We start from the raw sequence: 12520 nt of genomic DNA, 5'->3' as shown, positions 1-12520 counted from the left end.
ACAGCACTTTGGTCAGCTTTGGTTGTTTTTAAGGTGCTTAACAAATAAAGTTATTATTATTATTATTATTATGATTTTGTAGTTAAGCTTCTCAGTTTAAAGTAAAAGGGGCACAAAGAAATGAAAAAGCAGTAACTTCACTGGACTAAGGAAGATCCCCCAAAACAGTTGAAATGTAATGCTTGTATTGGTGTGGAAACTCAAATGTAACATTAAAGCAGCACTATGCAGTTGGATCATTCCAATTTGGGTGAAGCATACTGGTAGTCATAGCACATCAAACATGGAAAAGTACAGCACAAGAACAAGCTCTTCATCCCAGTGTGTCTGTACTGAACATGATGCCAAGATAAACTAATATTGCCCGCCTGTACATGATCCATAACCCTCCGTTGTCTGTATATCCATGTGCCTATCTAAAAGTCAATTGTTCCCATTTTGAATCACACCAATGTGTGTGATGAAAGGATGAAATCTCCCCCACAGTGCTGTGGGATTGGGTGTCCAAGGGTTTAGACCCAGCAATGAAAAACAAGTAATTTCCAATTCACCATTGTATGCAACTTGAGGGAAGAACTTGCCTCTCATTCAGTGCCATGATCAAGCTGCCATTGGGCATACAGGTTGGGTATGCTGTAAGTTTAGAAAATGCCATTGAAGAAATCCGATCGAGGCGCTGCAGTGCAGTTTGTAATTGGTACGCACGGCAGCCAGTGGTGAAGGGCGGAGGATTAGGTGGAAACTAAGGAGCTGCTTATATTGTTGGAACATAGAACAGTACACCACGAGAACAGGCTCTTCAGCCCGCAATGTACATGATGCCAAGACCATCGCATATCTACCTGCACATATCTCGTATCCCTTCAATTCCTGCATTTCCATACGCCTATCCAAAATTCTCCTAACTGCCACTATTGTATCTGCTCCACTTCGTATTTCACTTGGGTAGCTTATATCCCAGTGGTATGAACATTGAAATTACTAATTTTAAGTAACTTTTATTTACTCCCCCCGCACTCTTGTTTTCCTCTTGAGATCACACCGTCCCTAGCCAACAATGGGCTTACCAGGGACTGCTTTGCCTAAGGTTATTTCTGGCTGGCCTTGATTTGTCATGGTCTTTTCTCGCCTCCCGCTCTTCAACCCACCACACCCACACCTCCCTCCACCACCCCCTGCACCTCAATCTGAAGAAGAGTCCTGACCCGAAATGTCACCCATCCTTTTTTTCCAAAGATGCTTTCTGACCCGCTGAATGAATCCATTACTTTGTGTCTATCTTCAATAAAAAGAATGGTCTGTTCTTAAATATTTACCACAGGTGACTCGAGATTCAGTTCATAAGGTCTTATATAATTGGAGCAGAATTAGGCCATTCGGCCCATCAAGTCTACTCTGCCATTCAATCTTGGCTGATCTATCTCTCTCTCCCCTAACCACGTTCTCCTGCCTTCTCCCCATAACCCGTGACACCCCTACTAATCATGGATCTATCCAGCTCTGCCTTAAAAATGTTCATTGACTTGGCCTCCATAGCCTTCTGTGACAAAGAATTCCACATTCACCACCCTTTACTTGTTCCAAGTAACAACCAAAATATGGTGCCTCCAAGAATTGCCTCCGAGAAATAAAGTTCTATCGTATCGTATCGTAGAAGGGAATCTGCCTGTGTTAGATCTGAAGGAGAATTTGAACGAGTGATTAACAATCTTTGCATGCAGTTGAAATTGTACTGTTCTCTTTCCATTTATGAGATTATCAGGTAACATAAGTCCACAAGTTATAGAAGAATTGGGCCATTCGGGCCATCAAGTCTATCTCGCCATTCAATCATGGCTGATCTCTGCCTCCTAATCCCATTGTCCTTCCTTCTTCCCATAACCCTTGACATCTGTACTAATCAAGAATTCATGCAATATCCTGCAAGAGGTTTTATGATTGGTATTCCAGATGGTTCATGTCATTTGCTAAAGGAGAGAAATGACTTTCAAATGATTTTGTTTTTCAGCAGTTGCCTCGGAGAAGTCCACTATTGAACCCAGCATGGCCATTTTGAAATATTGTACTAGAGAATGGAAAGGAAACACAGCAAAAGCCCAGCTGATAAGAAATGTCAGTAGTTACTTTTATTTTTAACATTTGGTCTTTGAAGGATATTTTATCAAATTAAATATTTCTAGCACAACATCTGATCTTGGTTTCTGACTGAGTGCTGCTCCTGGCAATTGTCTGAAGGTGAATCACAGGGTTTGCAAACAAACTCCTGTATTTGAACTGCTGCTGAGCATTCAGCTCTCCAATCCACCTGTGGTTCAGTTTATCCATCACCAATCTCCGTATTAATTCAGTTCCAAAACTGTTCTTTCCTCCACCCTCCAAAATATTGAGCTAATTCTTCTTTTCGTACCCTGATCTCCACTCTCTCATTCACCCATGTAATCACGAAAGTGTGTTCCAAGTACAAGGACAGCTCAGTTGGTGCATAATTCTTTTTTCCAATTCTGTATGTACCTTCCCTTTATCTCCACTCTCTCTCTATTCACCCTTATGTATGTAATCACGAAAGTGTGTGTGACTTCAAGTACAAAATAGAGGAGTACAGAGGAGATTTACTAGTTTGGTGCAACTTCTTATTGTTTCCGCAAAGGTCTGTATGGGTCTCTAAAATCTTCCCTTTTCCCACTGATATAATTCAAACAAGGGGACATGACTGAGAATACATGAAGTTTAGGGGTAAGATCTTGGTGCTGCTCTATTTCTGAACTCTTATGTATTGCCAATTTGAATTGCTCCATCATTAGTGAATGTGACTTCAGCTGCCTGGGTTGTAAGCTTAAAACTACTTCTTTGCTCAAACTTTTCCTTGTGCCTCAAACTTCCTTTGGATCTAAAGCAAAATTATGCTTGTGCTGCAACAGTGACGTAATTTCAGATGTTTTGTACAATTAGCAGAACTATATAAATGCAAGTTGTATTTGTCCACAATCTGCTTGGGTTGTTATGATGCATAATGTTTTGATAATTTTGTGATCCTATGCCTTATCAAGTTGGGAAACCAATCAATATTCATTTTGAATGATGATCTGAGTTTGCCGAGTCCATTTCCTCTGATACTTGTTTGTTATTGTTGTTATTTTTAAATTATAGCTTTCTCAATTTTACAGTGCAGCATGTGATAGCTACTGCATTCAACAAATTCACATTCCCTGCACTCGTAAGTGCAATTCTAACTCAACTGCTGTGCACCAGGAACTTGAGTTTGTTGCCAAGTCATCTTGCTGATCAACCCTCGGAGTGTCCTCTTCTAATTCAAACTTGCCTTTCAAAACCAGCGACAAACCTGAAGTTTAAAAAGAATCAATTTTTTTATTTAAACAGGCCTATGCAGCTGTATGTGAAGATTTCAATTCCATACGCAGAGTTCGGGGTGATAATTATTGTGCTCTGAGAGCCACACTATTTCAAGCATTGCATAGTGTTGAAAAACTTCCATGCCTGCAACAGGATGATCTGGACCAGGTATTTCCGTGTCTGCGGTTATTGTTCAATCTATCCATCTATTCACTTTTTCTGTGTCTTGACCAGAAGGTTTCCTCAGCTTAAGTCATTGTTATGTAATGTGTTTTATCACATGAAATTTATATTTGAAAGTAATTCGTGTTGAGTAATGAAAGTTATGATTTATTGAGTCCAACCATATAGAGGGAAGCCATTCAAGTTGGTACCAACTTTTTCACTGAATGAATTGCACAGCCATGCCATATCTCTAACCATGCCATATTTGTGCTCACATATTTGAAAGTTAAGATGAATCTGTGTCCATTATCCTTTATGTTGGGCATTCAAATCCTAAACACTCATTAGTTTTTAACAAAAGTGATTTTTGTTTTCCTTTATGTGACAATGTTAATCTCCTTCCCTAAAAAAATGTTTATATTTTAGAAGATTTAGAGAAAAGTTTCGCTATACTGGGTTCTGGGATAACTGGTCAGTCAAGTGAGAAGAGTTTGAGTTGGCTGGTCCACTTCCCCAGAAGACCAAGAAGAAGAATAAGTAGTTCTTCTTAAGAGTTTAAAAGAATGAGAAGTGATCTCATCGAAACGTATCAAGTTTCTGGAGGGTTAAACTATGGAGAGGAAGTATCCAGAGGCTGAGGAGTCCAGTAGTGGGTTTCCGTCTCGAACTAGGGGATTGGGCATTTAAGGGCTGAAATGGAAACATAGAAACATAGAAATTAGGTGCAGGAGTAGGCCATTCGGCTCTTCGAGCCTGCACCGCCCATTCAATATGATCATGGCTGATCATCCAACTCAGTATCCCGTACCTGCCTTCTCTCCATACCCCCTGATCCCCTTAGCCACAAGGGCCACATCTAACTCCCTCTTAAATATAGCCAATGAACTGGCCTCAACTACCCTCTGTGGCAGAGAGTTCCAGAGATTCACCACTCTCTGTGTGAAAAAAAGTTCTTCTCATCTCGGTTTTAAAGGATTTCACACTTATCCTTAAGCTGTGACCCTTGTCCTGGACTTCCCTAACATCGGGAACAATCTTCCTGCATCTAGCCTGTCCAACCCCTTAAGAATTTTGTAAGTTTCTATAAGATCCCCTCTCAATCTTCTAAATTCTAGAGAGTATAAACCAAGTCTATCCAGTCTTTCTTCATAAAACAGTCCTGACATCCCAGGAATCAGTCTGGTGAACCTTCTCTGCACTCCCTCTATGGCAATAATGTCCTTCCTCAGAAATGAGGAGACATTTCTTCACACGAGCGGAACCTTTGAGTTCTGTACCTGCACAGATTTTAGATATTGTCTATGATTTCTACGTCATGTTTCTTGCTATGTGTTAGGATATTCAAATCATTTTAAACTGGTATTGATATTGAAACAACTGATTTATTATTATTTCATTGCAACTTTCAGATTCAATTCAATTATTCTCCTTTCTAGATACCAGATAAACTCATTGGAGAAAAACTTAACTGGATTAAGCAGTGGCATTTTAGAATTCAAGACTCTGGGGATGTAAATCCTGTGAAACTCTTGAGTGGATATTTGATGGCACTGAAAGACAAGGTGCATTTTTCTGTTAATTTATGCTGTATAATAATTGCTCAGTGTTAACAAACAAAAATGATGTTGAAATGTCCATCACCATTCTCCATTTTTTTTGCTCTTAAATGTCTATTTTAAATAGAAAATTCAAGTTAATGGACAGCTATACCTTATTTTTCCATCAGAAAGGTCATACTCGGAGAATATCAGGCAATTCAGCCCCTTGATTGCTTTCTGCCATTCAGTTGTATTGTGACCTTTCATAGAGTCATAGAGAGTCATGCAGCATGGAAACAGGTCTGTCAACGCAACTGGCCCATGCCGACCAACATGCCCCATCTACACTAGTCCCACCTGCCCAAGCTTGGCCCATAACCCTCTAAACCTATCCTATCCATGTACCTGTCAAAATGTTTCTTAAACGTTGTGATAGTACCTGCCTCAACTACTTCCTCTGGCAGCTCATTCCATACCTACCGCATTTTGTGTAAAAAAAAGTCACCCCACAGGTTCCTATTTAATCTTTTCCCCCTCACCTTAAAACTATGTACTCTGGTTCTCAATTCCCTACTATGGATAAAAGACTGTGCGTTTAGCCTATCTATTCCTCTCATGCTCTACACATCTATAAGATTACCCCTCATTCTCCTGCACTCCAAGTAATAAAGTCCTAGCCTGCTCAACCTCTCCATATAGCTCAGGCCCTTAAGTCCTGGCAACGTCCTCATAAATCTGCTCTGCTTAACAACATCTTTCCTACAACAGGGTGACCAAATCTACTCTAAATGTATTGTATAACTTTAACATGACCTCCCAACTTCTACCTCAATACTCTGACTGATGAAGGCCAAAGTGCCAAAAGCCTTTTTGACCATGTACCTGCATTTAGAACTATGTACCTACGCTTTTAGATCCCTCTGCTCTACAACAGTTCCCAGAGCCCTACCATTCACTGTGTAGGTACTGCCCTTGTTAGACTTCTCAAAATGCAACACCTCACATTTCTGTCTATTAAATTCTATCAGCTGTTCCTCAGACTACCTGCCCAACCCATCAAAATTCTACTGCAATTTTTGAGAACCATCTTCACTATCCACAATACCACCCACTTTAGTGTCATCTGCAAACTTGCTGTTCATGCCTCGTACGTTCTCATCCAAATCATTGATAAAGATGACAAACAACAATGGCACCAGCATGGAGGCACACCACCAGGTGCAGACCTCCAGTCCGAAAAGTAATCTTCTACCATCAGCCTCTGCTGCCTTCTATCTCTCCTTGGATTTTCTACCACGATTTAATCAAATGTTCATGAATGAAATTTCGATTGATCCAGCTTCAAAGGAGTTCAAAGGTTAAATTGGCAGTTCGAATTACAACTGACCGGTTCGAAATTTGAGTTGTTTCGATCCTTGCCTTTTTGTGAAGAAGTGTTTCTCGACTATGCGTGAATAACCCAGCTCCAACTTCTGATGAAGGCTCTTCAACCTGACACATTAACTCTCATTCTCTTTCCACTCATGCTGCCTTACCTGCTAAGTGTTTTTCTACATCTCCAATTTCTAGCTTGTGAAGTGAGACACTAAATGCTGGAATAACTCAGCGGGTCCGGCAGTCAACCCAAAATGTCACTTATTCCTTTTCTCCAGAGATGCTGCTGGACCCGCTGAGTTACTACAGCATTTTGTGTCTATCTTCGGTGTAAACCAGCATCTGCAGTTCCTTCCTACATATCTAGCTTGTGGAGTTTTTCGTTTTCTAATTTTGTCAAGTAAGCATTCCATTGTTCTGATTCGGTACATATGACAATTAAACATTAGTGACTCTTAACATTACTCCCTCTTATTTTGACACTTCCATCGGGTAATTTTTCCCTGATTCCCTGTTACTTCCTTTAATCATGGCACTTTTGACTGTGCTAAACTTGATGTATTTGTGGAATTACGAACCTGTGCGATCTGTTATGCATGATTGAATCTATTTTGGCCCACAAGTATTACCAGTGCTTTTCATCTCTAGATCTGCAATCTGTGTATCTTTCTAATTGCTTCCTTAAATCACAGTTGTGATCAGTGCGGAAATATCAAAGAGGGCGGAAATTTTAAATATTTCAATCATGTTATTTGTTAAGGAAATGGCATAACTATTATTTGGAAATTAAATAAAAAATTTAAAAAAATTGGAAATACTCCAGCAGGTCAAGTAAGGGGTGTGAAAAGATAATGATTTTGCATTGCTCCTCCTCTTAATGTTTCACTATTATTACTTTTGTCCCCTAATCTCTGCTGCCAACCCTATAGCAGACCCTCTCTCCTCATCTCCCCCGTTAATGTATACTTGCTAAACTGTTCCCAGTTTTGATATAAGGTCATAAGTTATAGGAGCAGAATCAGGCCATTCGGCACATCAAGTCTACTCCGCCATTCAATCATGGCTGATCTATCTCTCCCACACAACCCCATTCTCCTGCCTTCTCCCCGTAACCTCAGACTGCAACTGGTTTTTGCATTGTTTAACAATGGGGATGGTTGAGAGGGATATGAACCAAACTCGGGTAAATGGATTTGCTTAGAATGGGCTTCTTGGTCAGTCTGGGCAAGTTGGGCCGAAGAGCATCCATTCGGCTCAGTTTCTCTGCCTGACTGTAATTGCTGAGTATTGCACACATTTCCTGTATTGTTTGACCTGAATCATTAAGTTATGCCTATTCATCATAATCATTAATGTATTGTGTTCCAGTGTATTAGTGCATCTCCCAGTAGGATGCCTTTGAGTCAAGGGGAGAGGAAGTGGTGGCTGAGGCTTTTTAAGGGAAAACAATCTTGGTGAGGACAAGATCAGGTTCGAGGTGATGCTTGCAGTCCCCAAAGTTATGGCATGCTTTGTTGCTTAAAACAACACTTTCTTCAGTGGTTTTATGTTCAACCATGTGGCTGCTTAATGAACTTTGTTGAATTGTTGCTTCAGTGTACTGACAGATGAAATGCTTTTCGTGTGTTTCTCCCTTTCTTTTTTCCAAAGTTCATGCATGGTTGATACCAAAGCTTCAAAAGCACCTAAGACACTTCTGAAATAGTTTATTACATGTGTTAATGTTTAAGTTCTGTTGTATCACCCCAAACAAAAAACAAACACTTCTAAAGTACTAACGTCTACTATGCTTATTAGATGCAAAACTGAGTCCAGTGTGTTTATACATATAACCAAAGTTATGGGTAAATTCAAATTAGGCTGGGCTTAAGAGATTCTGATTACATTTCAGCAGCAGTAGAAAGTCTTGGAAGGATTGTATGGATCGTATTCCATGAGTGAATAATATTTGCTCTATTGACCTGAAGAGAGTTGTCAACGCTTAACAATTGTGATTTTTTAACACTTGCACACATTACAAGTGTTTTTGAAAAATATATATTCATGGGGGTATATATAAATTCTATCCAAATTTGCTTCAAATAATTCAAATTTAGATGGGAATGTAAGTTTGTGAGCAGAAGTACCAAATGATTTTCGAAACAAAGAACTGCAGATGCTGCTTTACAAAGAAAGACAAAGTGCTGGAGTAACTCAGCATGTCAGGCAGCATTTCTGGTGAACATGCCCTCGCCTGTGTGTTTGGGGGGTGGTTAGTGTGAGTGTGACACCGCAGTGTTCCCCCCCCCCCCCCCCCCGCAAACGCGCGTTGGGGAAACAGACCCAACGGGTTTGCACTTGGTCTAGTATATATATATATGTGTGTGTGTGTATATACACACACACACACACACACACACACCTTGGAGCAGAAACACAAAGGCTCAATATTCTTGGGAGGAAGCATTCTTTTATGCAGAATAATTTTGTAAATTGAGCTTAAGCTCTGGAATTTAGAAGAGTGCGAGACAATTTCTTAGAAATTTAAGATGTTGATTGAAGGATCTAGAATCAAGGATCTAGGGGAATCTAGAATGAGGGATATAATTTCGACTGAGCTGAAGCTGTAAATCTCTGAAATTCAGTACTCCAGAGAACTGTAGATGAGTAATTAGATATATTCAAAGCTGTGATAGATTTTTGGATTTTAAAGGAATCAGGGCAACAGTTGGATAGTCATGCTCTTATAGAATGCTGGAACAAATTTGAGCATTTGGCATTCTATTCCCATTTTTTGTGTGTTATTATTAGCATGTGTAAAATTTGCAATCAATTTTCAAATGTTGACAACAGGAATTTACAAAGCTCTCTGGTTACACATTGATGCGTTGTGATTTTAACTTTCCCCTCTTCCCCTTCTTGTCACCACCATTAGTGCACTCATTTATGTGAAATGGATTCCTTGAAAGAAAGAAAGGCTGCCTGTGAAAAACTGTTCCAAACCGATACAGAGGAGTACACAATGTTTGAAGCTCTGAAAATTATGATGTTGGCTAAGGCTATTGAACTCGACTACAATAGAGTGCATGAAAAAGAGGTCCCTCTATTCTGCTGGCTGATGTTTGCTCGTGATACTTCTACTAACCCTTATCAGTTCATGAAAAATCATTTGAATCATGTCGGCAACACTTGTGGACTGGATCAGGTAAGGGCTTACAATGATAAAATCTTGAAATAAACTATCAAAGACTAGGAGTTCTGCATCATCAGGAGTCCAGAATTGGCATTTCACTCCTCACATTTCAATGCTTTTAAATTATGAAAATAATAAAGGATAAATTGGTAGTGATGAGAGAAGAGATGCATTTACACATTCTGCCAACTGGCTGAATCTTCTGGCTGCAGTAGAAAGCTTGTTAATCTTGGAGGCTTTGACCAAATGTTCCTTTACACCAGGGGTCGGCAATCTTGTTCTGCATAGGGGCCAGGACCCATGCCTGTGAGCGGATGGCAGACCACATCTATCACCATAGTGTGACACTTGGTGTTGTTTTTCGCATTCGTTTTCACGTGTTTTTCAATTAGTTTTCTGCAGTTCCCGGATCCCTCGTGTGCCCAGGGACTGGCTGCAGTTCCCAGATCAGCTCGCGTCCCTGGGACTGGCTACAGTTCCCAGATCAGCTCGTGTGCCCAGGGACTGGCTGCAGTTCCCGGATCCCTCGTGTGCCCAGGGATTGGCTGCAGTTCCCAGGTCGACTCGCCTGCCCGGGAACTAGATGCTGTAGCGTCCAGGTCACCTGCTTGACCCGGGACTGGCTATAGCGCCCAGGTCGGCTCACCTGCCCCGGGACAATTCCCAGGTCGCAAAAACGAATTGAAAAAAAATATGCCTGTAGGCAGGATGATTTTGGGTTACGGGCCGGATTTGGCCTGTGGGCTGTAGGTTGCCGACACCTGTTTTGCACATTCACCACATGCCTAATGAACAACAGTGCAGCATTGAGGAGTAAGTAGTCAAATGAAACACCATTTATCTGCTGGTACTACTTCAGTGAGCCATCTAGTGAAAGAACCAGATTTTTCATCGGGAGCAGATTTACCAGGTGGCAGTATTATAATTTGTAGCAAGTTTCTGAAATGGCCATTGTACCCTCAGAAATTAATTATCATCACTTGCTTTCTGCAAAGGGCAAATGTTCATTCATTTTCAGAATTAAGCTGGTTTTTGAGCAACATTCACAGGCTTGTAAAATTCACCAATTTTTGATGACTTTTCCTTAATTGTTCAATGCAATAATTTTGCTGTTTTAAATTATGTTACTGGTAAAAAATAATTATCAGGAGTTTGTTGGGACTTCTTCAGACTGAGGGAATAGGGAAGAGAAAGCTGAAAAAGCAAATTAAGTGTGACAAGTGATAGGTGGTTACGTGAGGAGGAGCAATTTACAGATAGAAACATAGAAAATAGGTGCAGGAGTAGGCCATTCAGCCCTTCGAGCCTGCACCACCATTCAATATGATCATGGCTGATCATCCAACTCAGTATCCTGTACCTGCCTTCTCTCCATACCCCCTGATACCTTTAACCACAAGGGCCACATCTAACTCCCTCTTAAATATAGCCAATGAACTGGCCTCAACTATCTTCTGTGGCAGAGAATTCCAGAGATTCACCACTCTCTGTGTGAAAAATGTTTTTCTCATCTTGGTTCTAAAAGATTTCCCCCTTATCCTTAAACTGTGACCCCTTGTTCTGGACTTCCCCGACATCGGGAACAATCTTCCTGAATCTAGCCTGTCCAAACCCTTAAGAATTTTGTAAGTTTCTATAAGATCCCCCCTCAATCTTCTAAATTCTAGCGAGTACAAGCCGAGTCTATCCAGTCTTTCTTCACATGAAACTCCTGACATCCCAGGAATCAGTCTGGTGATCCTTCTCTGTACTCCCTCTATGGCAAGAATGTCTTTCCTCAGATTAGGTGGAAATGGTGACAAAGACTAAAAGTGAAATGGAAGAATAGGTAGGTACCCTTTTCCCTATTTCCCTCCCTCCAGATTTACATTTCACTTATTTTCCTTTTTTCTCTGACACGTTTTCTCCTTTTCATCTTGAATCTTTGTCACTATCTCCACCCTTCTACATTTGTATCCACATCACCTGCCAGGCTTTGCACACCCTTTGTACTAAGTTTCTCCCTCCTACTCCATCTGACTGAAGAAGTACCCTGACCCAAAACATTCTGTCCATTTCCCTATACAAATGCTATCTGACCCGCTGAGTTCCTCCAGCACTTATAAAAAAAAAAATTAGTGCAGAAGTTCCACAGGGCAAAATACTGAGTCAAACCAGCTACAGCAAGATTCAAGATTCAATTTAATTGTCATTTGGACCCCTTGAGGTCCAAACGAAATGCCGTTTCTGCAGCCATACATTACAAACAAATAGACCCAAGACACAACATAATTTACATAAACATCCATCACATCGCTGTGATGGAAGGCCAAAAAAACTTATCTCTCCACTGCACTCTCCCCCCCCCCCCCCCCCCCCCCCCCGATGTCAAAGTCAAAGCCCCCGGCTGGCGATGGCGATTGTCCCGCGGCCATTAAAGCCACGCCGGGTGGTGCGAGGTCGCACACCGGGTCTTGATGTTAGAGCCCCCGGCGTGCGCTCGCAGAGTCCCGCGGCCATTCCAAGCCGCGCGGGGCGGTGATGTCAGGCCCCGCTCCAGGAGCTCTTCAACCCCGCAACTCGGGCGGGAGAAGTCGCCGTTGCAGGAGCCCTGAAAAGCGGTCTCCCTCCAGGGACCCGCGGGCTCCCGGTGCCACCGTCCGCCAGACCCGCAGTTGCAGCCTCCGAATCTCCGGAGGTCGGGCCGCCGCAGCAGCAGCGCTCCACCACCGCTCCACCCGCTCCGGACTCGGCCAGCTCCGCGACGGTGAGGTGAGTCGTCGGCACCAGAGTCCCCGGTCTTCTCCTGTTGGAGGCCGCTCCTCGTTGCAGCCCCAACGACAACGGAGACTCGACAGAAATCACCTTCTTTTCATCATATGCTCAGACACCAGTGAATGCAGTGTTCAATTATGTTCACAAGTATTTAGCATATAAAACG

General features: G+C 41.7%; 1 protein-coding gene across 3 annotated transcripts in view; it reads left to right on the top strand.

The window, feature by feature from the left end:
- The window catches only part of LOC129711266 (ubiquitin thioesterase otulin-like), a 36351-nt gene that overhangs the window by 21166 nt on the left and 2665 nt on the right, over positions 1-12520 (top strand). For 2 of the 3 annotated variants that reach the window (XM_055658792.1, XM_055658810.1), the window contains 4 exons: positions 2009-2112; positions 3379-3519; positions 4953-5078; positions 9343-9612. In XM_055658792.1, the coding sequence (XP_055514767.1) occupies positions 2009-2112; positions 3379-3519; positions 4953-5078; positions 9343-9612 (641 nt within the window). The remainder of the gene's footprint in view (positions 1-2008; positions 2113-3378; positions 3520-4952; positions 5079-9342; positions 9613-12520) is intronic. The other variant, XM_055658799.1, reaches the window with a different exon arrangement.

This window comes from Leucoraja erinacea, chromosome 2 (assembly GCF_028641065.1).
Source record: "Leucoraja erinacea ecotype New England chromosome 2, Leri_hhj_1, whole genome shotgun sequence".
NCBI lineage: Eukaryota > Metazoa > Chordata > Chondrichthyes > Rajiformes > Rajidae > Leucoraja > Leucoraja erinaceus.
This window is presented reverse-complemented; position numbering and strand designations above follow the sequence as displayed.